Source organism: Epinephelus lanceolatus, chromosome 1 (genome assembly GCF_041903045.1).
Source record: "Epinephelus lanceolatus isolate andai-2023 chromosome 1, ASM4190304v1, whole genome shotgun sequence".
Taxonomy (NCBI): domain Eukaryota; kingdom Metazoa; phylum Chordata; class Actinopteri; order Perciformes; family Serranidae; genus Epinephelus; species Epinephelus lanceolatus.
The window spans coordinates 17,166,527-17,193,525 of NC_135734.1; the positions used below are offsets into that span (position 1 = coordinate 17,166,527).

A 26,999-nucleotide genomic window follows, 5' to 3' on the forward strand; every position below is an offset into this window, starting at 1 on the left:
TGTTATTGTATTAATACGATATTAACATTAAGGATTGGGATTCCGACTGTGTGTGTATGAATACATGTAAGTACTCATACTTGTGTGTCTAGTGTTTCATTCATTAGTTTTGTTTAGATTTTGATTAAAGCTCTTAATTTCTGCTTTATTTCACCTTCTTTTCTTACAGATTTATCCATCCCACACCAGCGATACTCACCTTACAGCCAAATCTGGCCCACGATAAGGCAGAGCTTATTTTTTTTAATAAAACTGCCAGCGGTAGGATCCCCCTGAACCTCCAACAGAGGTCCAAACTAGTTATTTGTGTATTAATTATTAATGTTTGTTTGTTAACTGGCCCCTGGCCTTCTTTAATTTTGCAAAAGTGGCCTCAGGCAAGGCAAGCTGAGTATCCCTGTTTGGCAGATGTTTTGCTCTACTTGTGCTGTGCTGCTGTCCAGACAGCTCAAACTCACCACAACATACGACACACAGTTACAGGTTTGAAAAATAGTAGCCTTTATTTTCTTATGGTGATATTTACAGGTGGCGTGACGTGCTGTCTTGGTACATGTCATAAAGCACATAGTAAAAAGATACGAACACATCTCAGGCAAAGAAAGCATAACCAATGACCAAACTGACATTTGGATATGGAAAAAGATAAATATCCTACCTAACGTGTGCAGTTGTCATAAAACTACAAAGAATGAGGCTTCAGCATTGCCCTTCAGCATCCAGTGAGTAAACGTACACTCTTTCCCACAAACATGTGCCCTGCTAAATTATTCAAAAGAATGACAAATATAGTTCTAGCATTACTCAAAAAACAATCAATATTACAAGAATCACAGAATAACATCAAATTTTGATTTAACACACAAAAGAATAAAATAATACATTAGAGGAAAAAAAAGCACTACATGAAAACGAGCTATTGCAAAGGAGACTGTGAAGACACTGATGTTTGGTTGACATTAGCCAGAGCAACTGTGGATATAGCTTGTATGTCACAAGGTAATTTGACTCCCAAAATAGTTCAAATAAAAACATTTTGTTTGTAGTACACTTCAGAACAAGGGATCTACTGTTTAGTGGTCTGTATGTCAATACAAAATGCTGGCGTAGTTGTAATACATATTTTGCTTTAATGTATTTTAATGAAATTATAAAAAAATAGGATACTTTTGGAGGGCAGTACCTCGGGGTTGTTCAAGAATTGCTTTTAACTAAAGAGAAAAAATGAACTGGAACACCTCCAAAACGCTCAGAATTTATAAAACTGATTAAAATTATAAGGTTGTCCGCAACACCTTAATAATATTGTTGGCTCTGATACACAAGCTGTAACTGCAGTCACCACGGCTTGACTGATATTTGAGATTATTGACGGTGCGTTTGGTTTTTGAAACGGTAAGCTTTCCATAAATAATAAAAAGAACCTTAAATTCTGACAAATAATATTCTCTTTTACATCGATATACAAACAACATAACAAAAAGATCATAAATACAGGGCAGACTGGTGCCCCCCAACATTCAATAAACATTAATAGTACTGTGTTTTTATAAATGCAATATGATTAAAGTACATTGTCAGTTGGTGTTGTGGTGGAAAACAGCACATTTTGATAAACTAAAGAGCCAAATCTGGCTTCATCATGCGAAACTGGAGGCTGTGATAATGGGGACTGTAACATTCCTCTGAAACGACAGAAGTGAAGTGCTAAAAGAAGAATTGATATGGAGAAACGAGAACAAGCTACACAGATGTTAAGCAGGTGAAATGGATACATAAGCTAAGTCTCCAAACTCATATTTTGGTTAAAAAAAAAGGACACTGTTAGCCTTCAAATCCAAAACTAAGAAATATGAAGCCCTAAATTTGCTGTGTAGAGGTAAATATTTTAATATTTAAGCCTATCCTTTACATACTTCTAATAAATTACATACTGTATCTTTTTTTATATGCCACTTTAGGCTAAACTCTAGTAATAAAATTCATACTGTCAAAGGGCTCAGCTGAGGTATGACTCAGCAAATATGACTAATACACAAATACGGTAACTAGTTCGACTGAAGAACTTATGTACAAATACCGTTTGCCATATTTACACAGTTCTATGCAATGATAGAAATAATATTTAATCTTAATGTGTGGAAGAAAGATAAACTTTAGACACACCGCTGACTGAAATGTTTCAAATTTTCAATTTGTCCAAGATACTGACATGTAGTTTATAGTTTTCTGAATCAAAGAGGGGATCAATACAAACAATAAATGTCTGAGGTAAAAACTCACTAAAAATATAAGGAAGATTAAAAGTCTGGGATGCAGAGTAACAAAAACAGCAAAGTGGGGGACAGAAGGAACAAGATGTCAAGTTTTATCCCTGATAAAACAACGTCCCCCGGAGATGAATGACGGCAGGCACTTGAATGTCATGGTTCTGTGTGTGTGTGTGTGTGTGTGTGTGTGTGTGTGTGTGTGTGTGTGTGAAAAAAGTGGTGGATAGTCACAAGAGACTGATAGTCTTTAAAGAGTGTTTCCTGGAAAACAAAAAGATGGAAGAAAAGGTGCCTCCTCCTCAGGATTCCATCTCATCTCCATCGAACGACGGTGGCTCAAAACTGAGTACCTCCTCGTAGGTTAACCCTGCGAGACAATAAATAGAGTGAGGTTATTGACAAATTTTTTGAGGCAGTCTTTTTAGTACACAACTTGCATCTAACTATTTTCTCCTCAGCAGTTCAGGCTATAGCCCAGGCAACTTACTCTTCCATTCCTCAATTTCCAGCTCGCGGCTTTCGAAGCTCTGGTCGTAAGGCTCCGCTTCGGGCTCGTCGTCTGGATCATGGTACTGGGCAAAGTACGGGTGGGCCAGAGCCTCAGATGCCGTGATACGTTTGTCTGTGTCCAGCACCAGCATTTTCTCTAGCAAGTCCACCGCTTGAAGACAGCAGTAAGAGAACAATGATGAGTATGTGAAAAGCAAAGAAGCAAAATCTACATCTTTATCCATCTAATATTAATGGCTAGCTGTTAGAGGAACAGTTCATTCCAAAATCAAAGCATTGTTTTGGATAAGTTGCAGATTGTCGGAGATATCGGCTGTAGAGATATCTCCCTTCTCTTGAATGTAATGTAACTAGATGGCACTTGGCTTGTGGTGCTTAAACACCAAAAAATACATTTAAAAAAAATAACAGCAATGTCTCTTTCCAGAAATCATGAACTGTTTACTCAAGATAATCCGCAGACCTTGTTGTAAGTAGTTACATGTAGGACCTATTTTCTGTCTTCCAAACTACTTATCACTGTGCAGAAGACAGCGTGCATCCATCTAGACCAATAACTAGCACAACTAGTGAGAGGGAAAATACGTACCGTCCCTTTAAAACTGTTTCTACATGGCTGTTGTCAGTATTTATCACAGTGGATGATTTCAATTGGACAAACATGTATTGGAATTGACGATAACACTGACCAAAAAACAAAACAGTGACTTTATGACACCACTAGAGGGACCCAGTGAGCCAGTAATAGTGTCAGCCATTGTGTGAGGCTGAAAAGGGAACTTACCGAGAGGATTGGCACCAATAAACACATCAGCGAAGTTCCTCTTGGGCATGTGGGCAAGTGAGTTAATGTAATTCCTCGCCTGTGAGAAAAGATTAACAAAACTGTAAAAGATAACAGTGGTTGCACTTTGTCACACTACGGCTTAAAATGGAAAATCTTTTGACATACATTAATGTACTAAATTTGCTTGGTGCAAAAACTACTATTACTGTTCACCCTTCCAGTAAGGCATGCTTCAAGTACTTAAATACCACCAAATCCACACTCACTACACACACACTTTAATTTTCAGAATCAATGTGTTGCTGATGCCACAGTTAGCTCATCAGAATACACCGGCAAAGCACTCTGGGAAGCCTTGCTGAGACAAGCATGGTGAGTCAGAGAGGAACAGGGAGTAAGTGGAGTGAGAGCAGAGGCTAACGCAAAGACAATGCAAATGGCAAGAAATACTTTGATAGTGTACAACACATTGAGTGTAAACGATATCAGTGGTTCCGCCCCGATTCCAGCTGGGGAAGGGTGGGTGGGGTTGGAGGGGGGGCGAGCCTGGACTTCAGGGAAGGTGGAGGGCACGTGTCTCACCTCATGGCTGGGCATCCTGCTTATGAGGGAGGCTGGGGGCGTCCCCGTCAGGCGCATTATCTGCTGCAGCTGGTTTATATCTATAGCTTCCAAGTTAAGGGGCATCATAACATGGAGGTCAGCATGTCAATGAGCATGGGTGGTTAGGGAGGGTTGTGTATGGAGGGGTGGAAAAGGGGGGGAAACACACACGCAAGGTACGGATGAAGAAGATGTGAAAGGAGGAAAAAAGTTTCTGAGCTTCAGTATACAGCAACCCTCACCTGGCTATAACCTATACTGAAGTACCCAGGTATTTATTTAAAGATGAAATAAAGATTTATATATATAGACGCAGTGACCCTGTGCTGCACTACAGGCCAGAAGAGATTCAAAGACTGTTGGGAGTTCATAGTACATGCTAGAAAGAAGTTGGAATCAAAGCCTTGTGCTGCAGTGAAAATGAAGCCATTAAGAAAAAAACCCAATCTCAGAGCAAAACAGGTGCAGCTTAGAAGTAGTAGTGGCAATACAAAGAAGTAAAGTAGACTGTCTGACTCTTGCCAAGGCAACACAAACACAGGCAGGAGGGGCAGTGCAACAGAACTGGGCAGGATGGTTCTTGACACTCACAGACTCCGAAGAGATTTTCATCAAGAGCTCGGGCCCTGGGGTTCCGACGAGCGTCATAATAAGCTTCAACTGATCAATGTCTACCGCACTCACATGAAGGAAAACAGGAGGGATGGAGAGTGTTGGATCAGGAGAGAGGGGGTGAGAGGCACAACAGCCAAAGCTGCTGTCGCTCTCTGAAAAGATTCTTTCATTCATTATAAGTAAAACAAAAGGAAAAAAGTCAACAACAGCTCAAATTCAATCAACTCAACTGTGTAATCTGTTAAACAGTGTGATGCATAATTGACAGTTACTGCTCACAACATTTGGATGTTGAATAATGATCGTATCATTCATTACTAAGGGGTTAGATTGTTCTTGTTAATCAGGCAAACTGAGGCTTCTTTCTTAAAGCATGACATGCAATAATGGGTAATTTTGCACATTCTTAGGTATAAAAAAGGCAAATGCAAGCAAGTAGGACTGCCATCGCAAATGTCAACAAACAGTAAAAGAAATTCTTGTCACCAATCCCAAAATCCATTCAATCTACAAATGATATTAAACAGTGAAAAGCATCAAGCCCCTACATTACAGAAGCCAGAACCTGAGAATGTTTAGTACAAACAAAACCAGATAAAGTACATGAGGCCACTTTGTTAAATTTAAAAATGTCAGCGATCATTCATACATTAATATAAGTGTTTTGCTGTAGACACACTCTCCTTTCAGTTAAAGTAATACTTCACCCAAGAAATGATCATTTGTATATCAGTTACTCACCCTGTGTTTCCTTGAATTCATGACGGAAACTTTGTTTTTCTAGCGTTCCTCCAGGGTGAACGAAGAATCCAAAAATGGAGAGAATTCTTCATGAATTGTTTGAAAAACAGCGAAACTATATCAAAACATCAGTTTACAGTACAAATTTTGCACCTGTACTTTCCTGTGTGATTATAATGTGGAGTGGACCATTATTACTTTTGTTTTTCACTTTAAAAACAAAAAAATGTTTTCATTGTTCTAACTAAAAGGTTAATATGTTGGAGTGGATATTTGTGTTGTCATCTTTTTATGTTTGGATAATTTCTGAATTTAATGTATACAAATGTTATATACAGCTGGAAAAAAGGGGAAACTATCGATTGTACTGTTGTTGATGAAAACTAAATCAAAACTACGTAAAAAAAAAAAAAAAAAAAAAAACAGCAGTTTACAAACTTTCACACACTCATGCAGTTTAATCCAAGTCTCGTTTATCCAGTTGTATGCTTGCTGCTTCCAAAACACATGCATTTTCGATACAACCGTGCTATTTAAAACACTTGCGCAGTAACATGCTTGGGGAAGCGCATATATTTGAACTGTGCTCGTACATTTCATTCAGCAGAGTTCAAATGCAAGCTCTCGCCCAGGTGAGGCTACTTGTCAGTGTGTGAGACACTTTATGTAGAGGTGTTATAAATACGTAAAAATGTTAAATACGTTTTTGTTAAAAACATGTTTGGGAAGAACTGAGCATACGACTGGATAAATGAGACTTGGATTATACTGCACGAGATGTGTGAGAGTTTGTAAACAGATATTTTGATATAGTTTTGCTGTTGTTAAATGTGGCCTCCTTTACCTCAATTTATCTTTCTGTTTTTGGATTCTTCGTTCACCATGGAGGAAAACAACAACAAAAAAAAGTTTTCTTCATGAATTCAACAAAACAAGAGGTGAATAATTGATATACAAATGGTCACTTTGTGGGTGAGGTATTCCTTTAAAATCTGCAGGAGCTTATAAGATGCAGGATCTGATTTTTGGACTTTTCACTTTGTTTGTAGCCTCTATGAGCAAGATCACCTTTCATTGAGACGGGTAAAATCAGACAGACCAGACAGACAATTGCACTCTGTATATAAAACTATGTTTCATGGATGGGAAGCTCCACAACCTCTCAAGGTGATTTAGATTAAGTGTGAGGACACATATTCAAAACACCCACACCCACACACCCCCACACACATACACACACACACGGAGTGTGCAGTGAAAGAGTGAATGGCTTGACTGATCATTCAGAGCAGGAATCACAAACACTTCACAACAGCAAGCCTGTGCTTTTGATCTTGAACAGATCATGACCTCTGTAGTGTTTGCCAACATCTGTATCTGTAGGTGTGTGTATATGTGTGTGTGTGTGTCCTTATTACACAGTATCTTCCTGTGTGTTTTGCTATTAAAACCTTGTTATGCTCTGCTGCTGCTGTTGCTGCTGCTGCTGCTGCATGGGAAGTGTTGTGGGAGGGGAAACAGGAAAGTGTACCGTATCTTGGAGAAGCAGTGGAGACAACAGTGGGCAGGGCTGAGTCATAGACCACAGGGGACTATTAGCTCCCATCACATGCATGCACATACTCTCACACACACTCACACAAGTTTCCTTGACTATTTTGGAATGCAGCTCACAAAAGTCAATACTCAGCAATGCTTTCAAGTCAGCGTGAAGTAGGTAAAATTGTGCAAGTGGGTGTGTGTATTTGAAACATCGTGGTGTTAACAACAAAGCCAACAGCTTGTGTGAGAACCTTGGGTGCGGAGAACAAGACATTTCTCACAAGTACACACACAAAAGACGAGTATGCATCCATGTACTGTCTCTTCTAGATCTACCAAAGACCTACAGTGGAGCTCGACTCCAAGGAGCCATTTTATATTTGCATGGCAACGACAGCTGTGGAAGGATACGGTCTGTGCCAGGGAAGAGCGTCTGTCCAGTGAGTAGTTCAGCCATGATGCAGCCCACCGACCAGATATCCACTATTACATGTAATGAAGAAAAACACGCAGCACAGTGAACACTTAAGAATATGATACAACCTGTCTGTTTCCTATTAAGTATCAGTTACATTAATTTCGCCGAGCTCAAGCTTTTCAAAGGCATAATGGAGACCAACAAGGATTCCCATGGGACGCATACAGGGATTCAACAATACATTGTATAGTTTGCTTTGTTCAGTACAAAGTACTTCATTACTTTAAGTAAATTCAACATGCCTCTTTTTTTCAGAATCTCTTAAACATACAGTGTTGTTGTTAAGCTGTAATTTCTGTTTCTGTCACTGCATCTGGTTAGTATTCAATGTTATTTTTTGCTTTACGTCTGCTACAAAACCACTCTAAAAAGACAGAGCCAAACACCTTTGTTAGATTCGGAAGTCTTTGCATTTACGTTTGGTGCACCAGCTAAAAGAAACCAACAATTTCTGGTGGAAAAAATAATGCTACACTTGTTTTTGGAAGTATTAAAATCCCCAAACTATGAAATGGGGCAAAAACAGGCACTCTATCAACAGCGCCTTGCAAGTTTTGGCACAGTGAAAAAAAGGCAACATACTGCATCTAATCTATTTGACCATTTACGACGACACCACAAAGCCATGTCAGATAACTGCTTTGGGTGCTGTGGTTGGTGTTGCACCTTAAAAAATTGAAAAGCTGGCCTAGTTTCTCTATAATCACCCTCATCATTTGTTATGTAGTAGTCTAAACAGGCATCACTACAGAAGAAAAAGCTACATATATCTGGTGAAATTGTATATCAGAGATGTATACTGCAGACAATGAAACCTCCATTATGTATTATTATTTCTATTATTGTTCGGCCCTTTTGACAAATTGAATGCTTGCAAATTACGACAACCCCTTAACACACAGACGTCACCAAGTTATGTTACATTCAGTTGTTGCGGAAAACATTATGACCCGATCTGTGCGTGTACCTGTCATGTTGTAGTGCATCCAGTTGAGCATGATCTCTGGGGCTCGGTACCACCGCGTGGCTACGTAGCCCGTCATCTCGTCATCTGTGTGCCGTGCCAAACCAAAGTCCAGGATCTGCGAGAGGAAACAGGGTGCACAACTGAACATCTTCCACTCTTCATCTAAATTATATATGGTGAGCCTTGTTTCAAGGCGGCTATTTCTCACCTTGAGCTCACAGTCTTCATTTACAGCCAGATTACTGGGCTTCAAGTCCTGAAGAGGATAGGCAGCAAGAAGGAAAAGTCAAGACAGGATACAGAAGCAGCAGAGAGCTATCGTTCTATCTGCCTTTCCCTGTTAATGTTAAACAAACACCATAGCTGATGCAGTAATCATTGTTTTGGCCTTTGTAACCAGACTTTCTTTAGGAGATTAAGACATGTTTCCTCTAAACAAGATAATCTATCCGACTTCAGACCTCAAGTTTATACAAGGACATTTAACAGTCATAACTTACTCTGTGGATGATATCTGCAGAATGGATGTACTGTGGGGGAAAAGAACAAAATAATGATGATTAAACTTATTTTACACTCTCAATATGAACACACTGCAACTCAAAGTGTATTCAATTTGCTATTTTTGTACCTAAATTATAGTTTCATGTGTGTAACCCAGTAGTTGAACACCAAAAAGCAACAGGTTATGGACATTTCTCTTAAATAATAGCACAGTTTATTGTATATACCATTTCTCCGGGTGTTTTTTTACGTTGCAGAGTACAGTTATAAAAGACTAAATATATCAAAATCCTAAATCAATCACAAAGAAGGTTCAGCAAATCAAGCAATCATGCTCAGGAACATCATCCAAAATGACTACGACTGAATTACATGAAGTCCTGTCTCAGAAAATAAGGTGCAAAGACAGAAATGTAGTTGCAATGACACTTCTCACTTGATATTATCTAGTGAGAAAACAATATGACTAATGAAAAAAATTATCAATCTAGCTATCAAATTTTGGTGAAATGAACTGTTGCATTGTGTTGCACGAGACTGATTATTTTTTAATTGCTTTGTGTACCTGTCAAGTTGCATAGACATGTATTTCCATGAGCCTTACTCTGGGGTTACTGTGTCAGATGTCAAAGTTCAGTTGTGGCACCGTAACTTCCACTGGTTACACCACTTAAACTAACAGACATCTCTAATATGTTTCTACAGCTACTCAACCACTGGACAGAAAGGATATTTAGTATTTTCAATATACTCACAAAGGTTAAGTTAACAGCTTTATAACAGCTTCAGACCAGTCTACTAAAACAGCCCACTGATCAACAGGCAGGGAGTTTCACTGACCTTTAAGCCTCTGAGAATCTGGTAGATGAGAAACTGGACGTGGTCATCTGTCAGCTTTTGACACTTGACGATGTTGTTGAGGTCTGCACCCATTAGGTGGGTCACCAAGTACCTGCAAAAGACACAGTACAGTTGATGGGATGTGGTCTCCACAAGTCTGCATGTCTGTCTTTTGTCTTATGCAGAATCCTTTATATTCAAATGTGTTGTTAGAGTTCAGTTATTGTTATTTGTTGAGTTGTTCGAGGTGGTTGTAACTTCACTGTGAAAAATGCTATAAAAACTTTATTACTTTCTGCAACAATTACTTTATGGAAGACTGACTTAAGTTGTTACTATTTTACGTAATTTTGATAATACTTAATAAAAGCTAGTGGTTCATGGATAATTCATGCACTTTTAAAAGAAGGAAAAGGACAAAGACACTGATATAAAGAGTGTGAAAAAAAAATGTTTGATTGTTCCACTTATCTTTTCTTGATAGTAAAATGTTTATATAACCAACACATCAGCAGAAGAAGGTCAAATATAATAAAAGTGTGTATGTTTTTACACGCTACATCTGCTCAATCTGACCTCATTCCACAAGAGGCCACTTGTTGGCTGGCCTGTGAATGCGTGTATGCATCTGCTCCTCTTGTAAGGATTGATTTCACAATGTTTCTGTCTTTATTACTGGTCACATGAAAGAGAAGTGTCACATCTTTATTATGCAACTCCAGTGATGAGTGTGTGTGTGTGTGTGTGTGTGTGTGTGTGTGTGTGTAGCTTCAGCTCACATTTCAACAAATGTGCAACATGCTGATGACGCCACACCATGCAGAGAATTCGAGGATGCTGATTGAGTATTCTGTGCACATACACACGCACACACAGTACCCCCAGAGACTGCCAGATGGCTGTTACCATGGAGACTAGCTGTGATGTGCATAGTGCACAAGTTCACCCTACAATCACCTTGGTGAAATGTGCCACGTGCTGGACTCACATGAAGTTATGAGCTGCGGAGTTATGATGCGTTTGCAACTCTACTTTTGCTGTCATGTTTATCTGGTTATCATCTGCTGATATGAACGGTTTCATTGTGTGAGAATGAGGAAACTAATGAGAGCTCAGGACAAAAAGGAACAACACAAACACAAAAGACACAGAGGCACAGGAAAACCTAAACGATGGTGGTGAAAGGGTGAGAAAAATGTGTGACTTACACATCATTGAATTCCTCTAAGCTTGTCGCTGGTGTGAAAACATCTAATAGTCCGATCACCTGAAGACAAAAAGAGAGGTCAAAGGACAAAGAGACATTAACAAAATGTGTGACAGAGATTCCAAATGAACAAAAAAGCAGTTTCATTTAATGATAAAACACCTTTTTGAATACACTGAATATCAGCATGCATTCCTTTAATGCAAAAACAAGCTTTGATAACAACTACAAGTTATAGTGCTTGACCTCGATTATCCTGCAATATCTGAAGTTGAATTTTATCAAATCAAACAAACAGGCAAGTTTTGCCTTGTTATATTAGTCCGGTTTCAAGGACTCGCGCTTGCTTTTATGTTTAGTGACGTACAAGAGGTTATCCTCGCGCTCTGTTTTGGTTACCAAGCAGTTTAGTCACATAAATGGGGCTGATAACAACCACAACAGATGTAATTTCAGAGGAAGCAGCGAACATTATCTGGTGAGGTTTGTGCATAATACTGACGGGAGGCACCAGCAGTGTTATATGATGTGTCTAAGTGTGAACAAAGTAGAATAAACACTAAAGACACTAAGCACAAAAGCAATGTGTCATACTGGATTGGGTTACATTTAACTGGGTTCACATGCGTGTTCAAACAACAGCAAGGTGTTTTCGACAGCTTCTCAATTTTGAGCGTGTTGCATTTGTTTTTATTCATTAACATTACAATGGCTTTGAAGATTCTGCACATTAAAAGTGCGTTTTGATAAGTGAACAAGCCACTTGCAATACCGTATCATTAAAATGGATATGTGAGTTTTCATTGTGTGATAAGAAAGCCAAACATAATCTGTGAAGGCGACAGTATGATAGACTTAGATGACAATTAGGTGCACAAAACAGACTTGTTTTCAGGTTTAAAACGAGCAAAAAAAAGAGAGAGAGAGAACAAAGACAGGAAACACAGAGGACAATTGTGTGTGTGTGTGTGTTTGTGTGTGTGTGTGTATCTACAGTATTTCTATATGCACACTTTCATGCACGTGCACATGCATACTAGCACAGAGGCAGAGAGAAGCCCTGAGCGCATCCCTGCCCCCGCCCCCTGGAGAGAGACTGAGGAGGATAGGTATTGTCAAAAACACGGGAGCAGCCCGCCCACACAGGACGCACAACCACAGCTGATTGGTGGGCCGGAGCCACAACAAACAGCTCATTGGTCCACACAGGATTTCCAAAATTGAAACCCAGGGAGTCTCCTGGCAACAGCGTGAGCACAACACAGAATCCCTCTCTGCGTAAAGCATAGGTAGGTATTAAATTGCTTTGAAGATTTAGGAACAAAAAACAGCTTTATGCAATCGTCCCCGTTATGATGAAACAGACACTGGCAACAACATGCTTAATAATGACCACAAATGGCAATATAACCTTTTAAAAAGGCTGTCAGGAGCTCCACACTCAGATAAAGACTGATATTACTTCAATTTTGTTGCAAGTCAGTTACAATACAACATTAGCATCCTGCATTTAGCACAGCGATACAGGCACTGATTCTGTATAATCCTACATAATCCCAGTAAACCTCTTGTGTTTTTGTTTTTTTTAAATGCATGCACTGAGGTATTTTACCAGTAGTACCAGTACACCATGCAACTATAATTCCCAAACTGCTTTTACCAAGAGTGTTCAAGTTGTTCAAGTAGTGATGTTGTGTGAAAGTGGTGCATGTTCATATGGGGATCTGGTCTTTAACCGCTGCTTGTGAGTTTCTACCACTTTGAGACTTGATATTTCAAGCTGCAGTTTCTTTTCTCCTGTGTGTGCATCATCTACAACTGCCGTGTTTCACAGCGCCTGCAGGTCGATGATACTGGAGAAAGCACCAGTCCACCCTGTCACTCATCACTGAGCTCTCTCATAACAAGTCTATTTCTACCTATTACAATAGCCAACAGTTAACTATTGAGTGAACTCTTCACAATGTAAAATTCCCCCCTTTTTCCCCTACAAAGACCACAGCAGCAACAGAAACTTCCAGTCTTACTCACACACACCAGTAACCAGTGGACTTGCTCCCACACAGCGTACAGATACCCATCACCTGCACTTCAGCTTGAGAAATCGTAACCACTGCCGTTACATAACACAAGAGGATCCACGCTATTTGGTCAAAGTGTTAGCTGGATACACAAACAGCACACAGGAACTAGGAACCGCTTGTGGGCAAGTGTCTGCATATGCTCTACCTACACATACACACAGAGACACAGAAAACCAAAACACAAGCAGCACAGATTGTTGGAGGCGAACTAAAGCCACTGCTCTGAAACATTTAAGTAAAACGGCACGAGTCAAAATTGCTGCAGTGACAAAATGAGATGACAGGAACAGACACTGCAGAATGTGATGATCGGACTGCAGTTGTAAACCTATTTGGTGACTCACTGCTCACCAAGCGGTGCAGCACAACAGGCTTTGATCACTCGTGGGGAAAACCTCTTCTAACAGGACATCACACCAACAGACCGCAGCCCCCCTTTGCTTGAGGCCAGTGTGCTTATGTGTGTGTTTACACTGTTTCACATGAATCTAACACAAGAAACCACTTCATACTTCTTAAGAAGTTGTTGCTATTTCATAAATCCACCTAAACTGCTCAACTCCTGTTGTAGTGATGTGGGAAGGAGGGACAGGGAGTGAGGCATTTTTAGGGTGAATGACTGATGCATGCAGGTATATGTGGATGATTAAATGGTGACCTAAGTGACTGTGGATCATTGTGACATGGCATGACATCACAGTGCCTTCAAATGGAGTTGTATACTTTCTTCACAAAAAGAGTCCATGAGTGAATGGGCACTTTTCTGATAGCTTAAAGATCTCATGCACACTCCCAGAATATTCACATAATTTTGAGACACAGCCTGTGCTCTGCCATTACAGGTGGTTTCCCGGTCGTTCCTAGTTTGAGCTCCCTTTCAATTACTGTATCAAGTGGGTCTCCATCATAGAAACAGAATGAGAGCAGAACGGACAGTCCCATTCAAATCAATGTTGCAGGATGGTCAGACCGGCATCTATTTTTATGTGTGCCGTTGCTATTGCAACCATGGTAGCCGGCTAACTTCCACATAAACTTCTGTATAAACAAACCGACTTGCGGTAAATCACAAACTCATTGAGGTGAGGGTGATATTCAATTTTCATATACTCAATCTGATACTTATAAAAAAGAAAAATAGAAGAAGAAAAATATTTCTTCCCTGTTTTTGTCGCCATTAATTGCAAGGTTGTTAAAACATGAGGTGCTGTAGCTGCCTCCGTAAAACAAGTGAGAGATCTGCTGCTTAGCAAACAGCTGAGAGTCTGAGAGAGGCCACAGGGATAATCAGCATGCAGATCAGCAGACTTAATGGGATCTTACTTGAGTTAACAAGGCAATTAAGCTAGTTTGGTGAAAGAGAGAAACTTGGGGCACATTCACACCAGGATAGTCCAGGGGACTCGGTTTGATTGGATGGGGAATGCCAAATTTTTTTTTACATCTTCCTTTGGTTCGGTTCACTTTCACTAGGGTTGGGTACCAAAACTCTGTACTTTTTGTACTTGGTACCGATTCACATCGGTACTACCGTAGCTTAAAATGAATCGGTGCCAAATTTCGGTACGTGAGGTGGAGGTGGATCGAGAGCGCATCACTCGCACCTCAGACTCAGCAACAACGGCGAGCCGAAAGCGGCCCAAAGTCTGGCTGCACTTCACAGCAGTCGACAGAGACAGTGCTCGCTGCAATATTTGCGACACAACATGCAAGGCAGGTGGGGTAAACACTTCCAATTTAAGGAATTGTATTTATTTCTATTTAAATCTTTTTATTGAATTTTCAAAATAAATGCATGTGCAGACAAAAGTTAACGTGTAGCACTGTTCCTAAATGTTCTCAATAAAATGTTGAAACTGAGAAGTTTAGACTTTAAAAAGTACCGAAATAAGGTACCTTTTGGTACTGGTACCGAATTCCAGATACCGTATCGGTTCAATTATGAATGGTACCCAACCCTAACTTTCACACTGCACTTTCACTTTTTAAAGCGGACCAAACCGCCTGGACAACGTTACGCAGTTACAACAGCTGCTTGTTTGGGGGCGTTATTGTCCGAAATGACCACTGACCAGGAAGAAAAAAAGCACGAGGAAGACGAAAACCCGGCTCATTGATTGGCCAGGACCGAAACGGAATTCCCCCTTCAGCCGGCTTGATCACCACAAAAACAATAGAGCAACACCAAATGTATGCAGTCTTTGGGTAAGCACCTGCACCTCCACACTACTCCACGTCTACCCATGAGACATTTTTCCTTCTTTACGGCTGCTTCTCCCAGTTTGCGCTGTTGGCTTTGTTTTTTCTCTACCCAAAATGCAATGCACTCTACGTCACTTCCTGTCTTTGGTTCGCTGGATAGTCCGTTTGCATTTCCCACTGTAAGCGAACCACACCAGGGTTCACTTGCACATGAACTGAGACCCCCAGTTTTCAAGCAGACCAGGGTTCACTCGTTTGGTCCGCACCAAAGTTCAAATGAGCGATCAAACCACTCCAAACGAACCGAACAATCTGTGGAAGTGGACCAGGGTTCGTTTAAAGCGGACCAAATAGTGCCAGTGTGAATGCGTCCTTGGATTAGAATAAATTTGTATTTTTATGTTTAACAAGGAAAATAAATGTAAGAATAAGCTAAAAAAAAAAACCGCAATTCTCAAACTAGTGAATGACAAACTTTACAGCCCCACTGACGTGCCTTGTCACCATAGCAACTCATAACAATTACCAATTTCTTTTGTACTCATCAAATGACCGTGACAAACAGCTCAATGTCCTTTCTAATAATTCTATTTCTATGGTCTTCATACACATAGCTACTATGCTAAAGGCAGATCTTAATGGGCTCCAGCAATCATTACGAGCTACAAGTCAACCAGGATACAGACAGCATGACAATGTAACCAGTGGTGTAACGTGCCTGCGTCTACATGTTTGCACTCACTGTGCAAACCTCATGTGCAACTCCATGTGCACACATATGCAATCTTGGCTTAAGAGCTAAACTACAAAACAATGCATATAAATAAGACAGGAGTGAGGCCCTGGGCAGAGATTTATGTCTGGGCGGTGGAGGTGAGGGTGGGATGGTTGCAGGCGACTTACATTCTCGTGCTTCATGTGTTTGAGCAGCCGCAGCTCTCTGTAGGTTCTCTTTGCATGGATGATGGACTGGAAGGGTCTGGACAACTTCTTCACTGCTATCTTCAGGCCTGACTTCTCGTCATACGCCGAACTGAAAGACAAAGTGTGACCGGTAAGACCTTGATTGTAAAGAGAAAAAAAAAGCAAGCACATCACGAGTCTAATAGTAATTGTCATATCCAAAACCTAAAAGATTTCCCTTTATTTAACTGAGAATGAGATGTTTCACTAGACTGCGTAGGTGGCTTTAACCCAGTAAACAAAGCAAATAATTGCATAACACCGAGCTCTTGGTTTGGTTTCGCTTCTTGTTATACTCTGCAGCCCAGGGCCATACAGGGGAACATGACTGAACCTGTTGTAAATATCAGCTGCATTGTGTACAACAGAAGAGTGTAAAAAGCCACCAATCATTTACTAAAAGAAGAATAAATAGGAGAACATGTTGGTCAGTGAACATTTGCTTACAAACAGCAGCGTTCAGACAGAGTTAGACAATCCATTTTAATATTGATGCCATTCACATGTTCCAGGGTGTTGGTGCTTTAACTGTCATGATGACCACTCGACACCAGAAATTGAAAATCTATGATTACAGCACCATTTGATGATATGTTACTCTTGATTCATTCAGGAAATTACCTGCTGGCTACAACATGTCTATTTGTAATCCATCACAACAAAACAATTTTTTTAGTGATATGAAAAAAAGAATGTAACAACTGCACTTCATGAAAAAGTAATTAGCTATGTGATCCAATTTACCCCTGGTGCCTACATAACTGTTAACAGTGGCTTATTTTAGCATATCTTACTCCTATCCCTCAAAATCATGGCCTGTCCTGCAATCCTGCTGGAACTGGTTGTGTTTGCTTTAGTCATCATTCATCCTTTCATTCACTATTTTCCTTATTTCATTGTTATGAATGTAACAGAATATGTCATTGTGACCGTGGAGGCAGTGTACAAGAAAAAGGAAGGAAAAAGAAACAGGTGTGGCAAAAAGGGCAGAGACAAAGGAAGTGTAGCATAAAAGATGAGGGTGAAATGTGCTAGGGGCGCTTTAAAATAAGCAATAAGCAAGCACCTTTATTAAAAACTGCAGCACATATTCTAAGGGTTGATAGCAACCATCCTTTTGCCAGGATCTAGGATTGATTAACCTGTAAAAATCAACATACTGGTCGGTCCACACACAGACAGACGTTGTGACGGTGATGGAAAGAGAGGCAGATGGGCTTGCCTCCTTGAGAAGTGTGACATTGCTGCATTTCCTGTGCGTGTGAGGGAACACAACCCACTTACAATAAACCACATTCCTTCCAGGTCAATCACTTAAGCTGTATTACAAATGGATGATTGCAAAATCAGTCAAAAAAATTCTGTGCTCCGTTTCTGCTGAGAAGTATTGCTTCTTCTTATTGTGGTCTGACATGTGGAAATGAGGGTTTTCTTTATTTCCATTAAACTGCTTTTGCAAACTACTGAATTCACAAAATGAATGCAGATGACTTGCAGGGAGTGTTCATTCATACATTGGTGCAAGGTACTAAAACTATGTGAACTATATGAACTACTGACCCAGTCTCAGCTGCACTGTGGCCTTCCAGTTAGGAGTTTGGTTCAAGGCCATGTCAACACTACATTTTACCGTAAGAAACGGGAGTCATTTCCTCTGGACATATTGCACAAACTGATTAAGAGGTCTGAACTATCGACCTTTCAGCGGCATGACTTGGATACCTGTGTTTCAGTGTACAACACGACCAGTAGTAGCATTAAAAATAAATCTGCGTTGGTGCACAAAGTTAAGGTCCTCCTGGAGTGCCACGCGTCCATATTAAGAACATTAAGATAAGCAGCACATTTTTTTCCCAGTAAGTCAGAGATAATCTCCCACACCCAGTGTACTCTATGTTCCCGGCTCGCCGAACAACTGGTATATGTGTCACTTGTAAGGGAAAACCCATACTCAGTTAACACAGAGTATACCGAAGCCAAGTGACAAAACAAAACACGCACATGCACTGTCTTTAAAAAACTGCTGCTAATTTGCAGGACAAACAAGACAGGTCTAAGCATACATCATCCAATTAGTGTGTAATAAATGGAAGTGCAATAACACATGGCCATAAAAACGCGTGCTGTAAAACAGAGCAGCGTTATGAGACCTGGATCATGGGGAAAGGAGTGATTGTCAGAAGAAGACAGGCAAATGTGTACTTCAAATGACTTGTGGAGATGTCTAAGTGTTATGTCCTTCCTCTTTCCATCAATTCACTTTACTTCAGGAAATGAGGTTCGCAAGAGATTAAAGAGACAAAAGGATAAAGGCTGGCACATCACTGCCGACAGCGGCTTCTACACCACAGTCACCAACACAGGGATGCATTTCTTGTGCAGCTTAAATCATCCGGTGCATTCATGATGTTTTTCCCTACCTTGTCCAATCTGCATATCTATGTATGTATGAGTAAGACTGCTTATCAGAATCTAACGTGGGGGTGTATTTATGCTGAGGAACACGGCTGGCACTATAAAATCCTGGCACACACATTACGAGCCTCGCGGCTTCATTCTGACTGATCGCAATTTACGTCAGCTACCGGAGGAACCGAAATTTTATAAGACTGCAATATGCTGTCTCCGTCATCTGGGATGTCATGTGTCATCTTTACTTTCACAAAACTCAAGAAATATTTTTTAATCCTCTGTAAATCTAATTAGCAATACTTTCAGCATTAAATCTAATGTCAGGGTCAACCCCATATTGGAAGCGTATACTGACACAGGTGTTGAAAAGCAGCGCCATAGGAAGGAACACTAAATCATCTGTGTGCACGCTAAAATGATTAATAGAGTGATAATAAAATACAACCTGTTTTGCAAGCATTGAACTGCTTAGTCATCCATACCAAGTCAAACAAGAATGCCTAACCCCATTAGTTAAAATAATAGTCAAATGCTGCACTTCCAATCTAACCTGTATGATCTGACAGAAAAAAAACAATACACAAAGTACTCCAGAGGATATTTGGGTATTCCTTCGACACATATTAGAATGTTGCTTTTATTTTTTAGGGCATAGCTGCATATAAATCTGTGCATATAAACTATGAGGAGAAGAAAAATCAGACCTGACCAACAAATCCTGTCAGTCATCATGGAAAGGACACCAGCAGCAGGTATATGGGTCTGTAGCTATTAAGACTTGTTCTGTAATGTGTTTATGGTTATGACAGGAACTGACAGCCATGTGATGACAGTCAGGCAGAACATTGTGGACTCAAAAGCAATGTAACAAGAGGGGAGATGGGGAACATGCTTTTAATGAGCATGTTTTTAGATGTTTAGTAGTAATCAATTCAATGTTCCCTATCATCATCTGGCTCTCCTGTAGCTAAAGGACACATCAGTCATCAGATCTCACTATAGTGATGCACCTTAATCTTTAACAGTAAACGCTCTATTATGCACACCATGACCTGAGGCACAGTAATGCTTCTGTTTGACATATAGTGTTATTAAGGTAAATCTGTTTTAACACTGACTTTTCATCAACGTACATATGGCTGGGGGGATGGGATTTAGCTATCTTGCTAAGTCTGGGACAGTTAATGATTGTCCACAGCCCCCCTTAATTAAACATATAAAATAACAATAAATAAAAAATTAACCTGGCTGTGTTTGAAGAGCCAAGCTTTCTATGATTGCAACCTTAGTGACAGTAATATAACGTGGTTAAGATGTTTGCACGGCAGCAGCAATAATGTCAGTATTTACATAATCCAAATTAATTAAATTATCATAGGGCACATAAACACGCTCATTTCCTGATCTGCTCTGCTAACAGTGCAAACTGCTCAACTATGCCTCCTCTCCCAGATCTCCCAGATAAACTGGTTCCCATGTCTGTATGTGGTCCAGGGAGTTCTGCTCACAAGTTTGACAATCAAGACTGATGAGTTATGTACGCCTCTTTCATTTACTTGACATTGAAAGACAATGAAAGTTTCGTTTCATCTGTGAGTGATTCAGATGCAGCAGTTACTCTTCTTACAATACTTAATGAAGGATGAGTCTTAAAGTGTGTCCACCTTAAATGGGTTTGTTAAATGTTTTGTAGAACTGGAGTCATAGCTTTCATGGGCAAATTGTTAGGCTATTTATGTTCATGCATGCACCTTCAATGTTTTACATACTGTTATCTATAGAGAGCATTTACAAGTGTCATATACTAACTATATATTAAATGTCCAATAGGATTTCGGGGGCTAAACTGGCAGAAATGGTATGAAAAATTCATTATTGTTCTCATTAGTTTAGAATCACCTGAAACTACGACTCATTGCGTTAAATGCACATATGGAGCGGGTCCTCTTCCACAAACTCCACCATGTTGTTAGGGCCATCTGCATTTTCGCAAAGGCCACCCAAGTTCTCCTACACCCTTGGCACGCAAGAGAAGTTTCAGTTGGTTGCAATCTGCAACTTATCTGCCAGAGGCCACTAAATCCTACACACTAGTCCTTAATCTATTTTTAAAGGACTAGTGTGTAGGCCACTAAATCCTACACACTAGTCCTTTAAAAATACTTTTAATAGAGAAATTCACTGGTCCGACAGAGTAACTGAAAAAGGCTGAAATGATGGAGTTTACAAAATTGCATAAAGTTGTGTCTTTGGGCATCTCAGCACTCGTGGTGTCTTGCATGCCAAGACATACTGGGGCTCCAAAGCCTGATCCACAGTTTTTAAACCAAAATGAATGGTTTTACTCTTTTGACATCACAAATGCATTCAGCCACGCACCTCACATGACTGAAAATTGCTGGTTTTACACTTAAGCCTCCTGTTTGTTTGTACAGCTGACAAGTCAGTGTACATTTCTCTGAGGTTAAAATCGACTGCGTCAGCCAGAACTTGCCACAATATTGCACCTTCTCCCCACATCAGCCTCATCACACAACCCTGTCTTTATCAGCAGAATACCTGATGCTACATATTGTCTGTAAAGACAATATAAAAGGCTGTTACGGGACATAAACACCATAAACACACCCATGAAAGCCAACTAAATAAACACTTGCTGGCAATGTAACAAAAAAAAGGGAGAAGAATCACTTTCATGGTACACTGACACATTTAAGGACACCAAGGCAACAAGCAAGGCACATGTTTTTACCACAGCACCTTGTGCAGAAAACTTTTTGTGATATAAATCTGTCGAAATCTGTTGTCTAAGCAAATTGATAGCAGTTTGAAATATGTTTTGGGAATGAGGAAATATCCAAACACATGAATATCTGAAAGCAGGAAACATTCTAAAAAGAGAACCATGTTCTGATTATCAATAACTGCTTGTGATGAGTTCTGTTGCTTCTGAATAAAAGTGTTGTTGTTGAGGCATGCAGTGATTATTTCCACTCTAAATTTGTGTTATAATTACATCTTTGTGTTATAATTACATCTTATCTCTTTAAAATGTTTATTAAATCCTTAATAATATTTAGCAATAGATGTTTTTAGCTGTCTGTGCATATGTCATGCACTTTGTTATAAGCTGGGGAATTATTGTTTTGATTTCATCAAAGCCTGAAATATTTATACTTTTTAAGCCATGATTCATTTCCCTGCACTGAGCAAAAAAATGAGCAATTGATTTAATATACATGCACGCCCCGTGGGCCTGTATGGTTTCTGTGCTTGTTTCCTCTCAGCTGAGGAAGACCGAACAACACGAGGCACTCAACATACAGTCCATACTGTAATCCCAGCCAGCGGCATTCACTGTAAACGCTTTCTTTCCACTCTAACCCTGGACCACCTCCAAGTCTGACATTCATATAATAGAACAAAGGTCAGAAATAAGGCGAAAGCAGAAGTGTTTTTTCTCTAATAAGTCTTGTATCTGAGTGGCAGATTGATGAGAAACATGATTTAAAACCCTGCGTAGTACGTGCTTTCCATATTTAAAAGTTGGGACGAATTCAAGAGGAGGAACGTCGTGGCAGCAACAACAAAGAGTTTGCCGGGTGAATGACTGAGAGCGTGTGTCCAGCTGACCAACAGCCGTGACATGGTGCTGTGGGGTTATTTATACATTTCAGATACCTTCTGAAGGGTTTTAATGACACCCTGCTGTTTGGACCACTTCGCCTTCAGAATTTATTGTGAAGTTGTAGTATTCAAAAGGCTCTGTGATCATGAGATGTTTCCAAGAGACAGGCTGACAACTCCTTGTACTGGTTGGGGATCTAGTCAAATAGAGGAAAATACAGAGGAATTTCCTCAAAGGCAACTACAAAATAGCTGCAGGTGACAGAATGAATGATGCATGTGGCCTTGTTTGTGGAGATGGGGGTCTTTGAGAATCCTACAAATTGGTTAGGCAGTTAAGCAAACTGTTCACGATGAAGGTCCCTTTCTGGCCAGAAGCCAAAATGTTGACTGCATTAATTTGAAAGCATGCTACAGTCTTTTGTCTGTATGAGAATAAGAGAAGAAGAAGCTGAGTGTGTGTTCTGGAGTATGGCAGGTAAGGAAGTATACTGACGACAAGAGATGTTTGGGAGCATAAAACAAATCCTGAACACTACTCAGCCTGCAAGTCAACATTTGAGAGCACAGAGGCCTGGATTTGTGAGAGCAGAATCAAATTTGAGTGTGCAATCCTGATCATCTGCATGCTTGTTTCAGAGTCTGCTCCCTCAATTAACTCCAGCTGTTTCAGGAGCTTTGGCGCACTTAAGGCTGCAAGAGGTCGCTTGCCAACCTCGCAAGCTGTAAAAAGACACACCCATATCTGGACATCGGGGTCATGTCTTTTTCAGTGTTAAAGTCAGCACAAGTAAAAGAGTCAGCTTTTGAATGTATTGCTCCACTGTAAGGAGTGATGTGGGAGCATATGACTATTTAGCACAGTGGGATTTACATATTCTATATGCCTTATCATTTAACTTACAATTTCAGTTATTGTGGCCGTGTGGATCTGCACTGTAGGTTAGAGTTCAGCCAAATATTGGTGATCCAACAGATTTCCTCACAGTGTTACCCATGCGTCAGATTTGTGCCTTGCCTGTTGTAAAACGTTGTCATTCTAAAATAATATAATCATTGGTAGTAGTATTTATTTGAACCATTCCTTTTTTAAATCCAGTACAAGTTGGATCAGGTCCCAGTAAACCAACCATCCCATATTAGGTTCAGAAGTGACAGTGAGCCTCGTTCAATACGGTTCTAATTTTGTCTTTTAAAAGTATTCATAAAGGTGGACAGTAAAAGATAAGAAAACCCCTCTGGTTAAGAAAATAAGACTAGAAATACAACTTAACACCAAATTAAAAAGGACACTATGATAGATAGTAATGACTTTTAATTTGACTTTTAAATTACTCTTAAAAATGAGCCAACAAATTCTATGTGATTTTAGTAATTTAACATCAATGCATTTAGATTTTTATTATAATAATAAAGATGCCAAATGCTGCTCTCCACCAGGTGACTGTCCCAGCTTTTATTCTGAAAATGTAAGGAAGCATCTAACAACACAAGTCTTCACTTTTAGGTCAAACTGAACCTGTTATGCTTTGTTTGAGTTTGAGCTCAGGAGATTCAGACTGCCAAAAGTAAACTTTGATCATTACAAGTGCGAGAACCTCCATAGCTGGCTCAATTACAGCTACACAAGTCACCCTGCATGTTCAAATCATCTATCCCCCTGTCCTTCTTTCTTCCAAAATTCCAATATATTTCCATACTGCATGGTGTGCTCTCGGGCTCAGTTATACTTTTTTGTGCTGTTAACATAACTTTATTTACACATCCAAAACTTGTTTTGGCATTTGTGAAATGGATTCAGAATTGTGCAGGGCTTGGAATGTTGATTCTTATGTGCTACTATTATTCTCACTCCCACTTTTTTGTGCAAACTGTGGTGCATCAGGCCAGACATTAAAAGTCCAGTGTGTAGGATTAAGTGGCATATTGCGGTGAAGTTGCAGAACTGAAACTTCTCCCATGTGCCACGCATTTAGGAGAACTGTGTTGGCCAACACGAAAAACGCAAATGGCCCTTTTTGGAGCCAGTGTTTGAGTTGTTGCCTCTAGGCTGTGTGGAAGAGGACCCGCTCCATATGTAGATGTAAACAGCTCATTCTATGACAAAATGCAATAATTCTTATTTTCAGGTGATAATTAACTAATTAAAACATAGTTATGAGTCTTATATATCATTTCTGCCAATATATGTCCCTGAATACCACAGACTCACCCTTTAAAAAACCTAATCAAAGGAAGATAAACACACCTTTTTCATTTTCAGCACCCCTCTGGTCCTGACATAAGTGCATGTTATTAATATACATCACAGTATCTCACATATCTCTATAATGAAGCCACTGTATTCATGCACGCCTTCCATATACACTGGCAGATATGCCCAGTGATTGCCTTAAGTACAAAATGAGGTCATGGTTAACCCTTCATTCACCACTAATAATAACTGCACAACCCACACACACTTAATAAGTGAAGGTGTTAAAGTAGGGGTCAGAGCTACCGGTAAAGTTAAAGTGACGGCACCATGCCATCCGTGACTTTGTGATGACTAAAAGGCGTCACAGCTGAGGCCACTACCTAACCTCGGGACTGTGACTCATGGGTGTACCACAACGGGAGAAAGGGTGACATCATTCTAGAGTCATCATCGTCGTCGGATGGGCTCCTATATAGAAAGCTCTCACTGTGCACGAGGGGGCCTACTTTCTGAAAACCACGTGACCTTCTGGTACTCTGCAGGCTGCACCCAACTGGAAAATGCATAATGCATGCAATGTGCGGATGTGTAAAGCACCAGGTTGTACGTGCAGGACTACAATACTATTGTAGTGGGAGGCGATTGTTTCACTATGTGCTGGTTAAACTTCGCTGCTGATGAGCTCAGATCATATCTGGTGAGAAGGCACCGCGCTGGCAGATGATGCAAGCAGGGACATGCCACTGATCAGCTTCTTTTGAGGAGACTGATAACCGAGTAAAAAGCAGCCCGTCTGCATGTTTAACACCAGTAAGACATGATCTGGAGCTGTCAGTGTGGTTAGTGGAAACTAGCGGGACACACAGGTGTTTACAGGAGCAGAGTTAAGCAAGACAGCGAAGCAAAAATGTGCACAAAAACAACAATAATCCCCACCCGCCGAAGAAACGCGAGCCACCCCGAAGCGTGCACGATGTGGCAGCGGTTCATAGCAGCCCAAGTATGACAATGTAAACAAACGGCACAGCTGATAGTACCATATTCTTCCACTGGCACCCTTACAGACTGATAAGCACCCCGTGAGAAGGCAACTCTGACGGGCCTCTGTGGGTGCTGGGAACCCGTTGTGCAATCGCGCTGCTTTCGATACTACTCTGCAACAACTGCTTACCATACGGATCCGTAAGCACCGGAGCCGACTGGAGACAGGTTCTGGTACCGCTCCGGGACCTCCCACACGGTTTTGTTGAGCTCCTGTCGGTAGAAAGTGGGTCTCTCCTTCTGCGACATTCCTGTGGATTTAGCAGCCGCGCAGCGACAAAACAAGCCAGCGGAAACTTCTGCCCTCTCTCCTCTCCTCCCGTGTGGCACGACGCGGTGTGCTGCTGCTCCCTAATAACACTTAAACACCGAGAAGCTCCTCAATCACGCAGAAAACTTCACCCGCCCAGTTCGTGTGCAAATGTCGGGGCAGTTGTGCAAAGAAAGAAAATCCCCTCCTCTCCGTGCACGTCGGGGTGCTCGGAGACAACTTCCTCTACAAAACGGGTCAGGAAGCAGTCTGGACTAGCTTTCGGTGAATTTTTCGCACTGGTCTCGCTTTGCTGGCGCGCGGAAACGTGAACGCGGACGTCCCTTCGTCACTGACTGCGCGCTCCCGCCAATAATTATTTTCTCGCGAGAGCTGGGTCGCTATTGAGAAACCAGCAGGGGATATCCGCGAGGACATGAGTCGGAATCTCCCTCTGACAGTCTGATAGTCAACACTTAACATGTTTTACCTGTTTGAATGTACCTCAGATATAATGACGTCATACAGTGCAATCACACCTGTGTGAAGAGAAAGATATCTGACTGGAAACTACGTCATGTTTAAAAGAAATACAAAATAATGTACACTGCCTACCCCTTGGACTTTATATCTTACAACTCAATGAACTCAATAATTAAGATTTGCTTTTATAATAATCAACAAATAATACCTAAAACTATAATAAAACAACTATATAAAGATGATAACACATACCTGATTGCACAAGTACCTTTTACATTTAAAATGACACACCTGAATGTGGAAAAGTGATGCAATTTATTTTCATTAACTGCATAATTAGTTTATGGAAACCACCAGTGTGTAATCAAGGTGTGGCAAACCACTGTGAGTTAAATACAAGGGAACATCCCACAGCTGATTGGCCAATATGCAAAACTCCACAAAGGAAAATGACAGACCGTTTTCACATAAGAAATTTTGATGCGTCACAGTATGAAAAGCAAATAATTTAGCTGCTTCAGTTTCAAGTTTCTGGTATTGTGCTTACTGGGACACTTAAATAGAATGGAGCCTTTGTTAAAAATGTATTATGCCCTTTCCTTAAAAAACAACAGACTAATACAAAAGTAATCCCTTTCAATCATCACTTACAGCCCACTAGAAGTGTGTGGTGGTG

General features: G+C 40.4%; 1 protein-coding gene across 3 annotated transcripts; it reads right to left on the reverse strand.

Moving 5' to 3' along the window:
- Nucleotides 1-477: 477 nt before the first annotated feature.
- mapk14b (mitogen-activated protein kinase 14b) lies at nucleotides 478-26,164 on the reverse strand. 3 transcript variants are annotated; one of them, XM_033627216.2, is made up of 12 exons: nucleotides 25,721-26,162; nucleotides 16,254-16,383; nucleotides 11,066-11,124; nucleotides 9,858-9,969; nucleotides 9,014-9,043; nucleotides 8,722-8,769; nucleotides 8,514-8,628; nucleotides 7,480-7,551; nucleotides 4,150-4,229; nucleotides 3,565-3,643; nucleotides 2,758-2,931; nucleotides 478-2,637 (listed from the first exon to the last, which is right to left on the reverse strand). In XM_033627216.2, the coding sequence occupies exons 1-12, from the start codon at nucleotides 25,837-25,839 to the stop codon at nucleotides 2,570-2,572; spliced, it is 1,086 nt and encodes a 361-aa protein (XP_033483107.1). In that variant the 5' UTR covers nucleotides 25,840-26,162; the 3' UTR covers nucleotides 478-2,569. The 3 variants fall into 3 exon arrangements, with proteins under 3 accessions (XP_033483107.1, XP_033483108.1, XP_078022508.1); XM_033627217.2 differs by lacking the exon at nucleotides 4,150-4,229 and adding an exon at nucleotides 4,762-4,841; XM_078166382.1 differs by lacking the exon at nucleotides 4,150-4,229 and adding an exon at nucleotides 4,762-4,841 and having other exon boundaries at nucleotides 8,514-8,769; nucleotides 25,721-26,164.
- Between the last annotated feature and the right edge of the window lie 835 nt (nucleotides 26,165-26,999).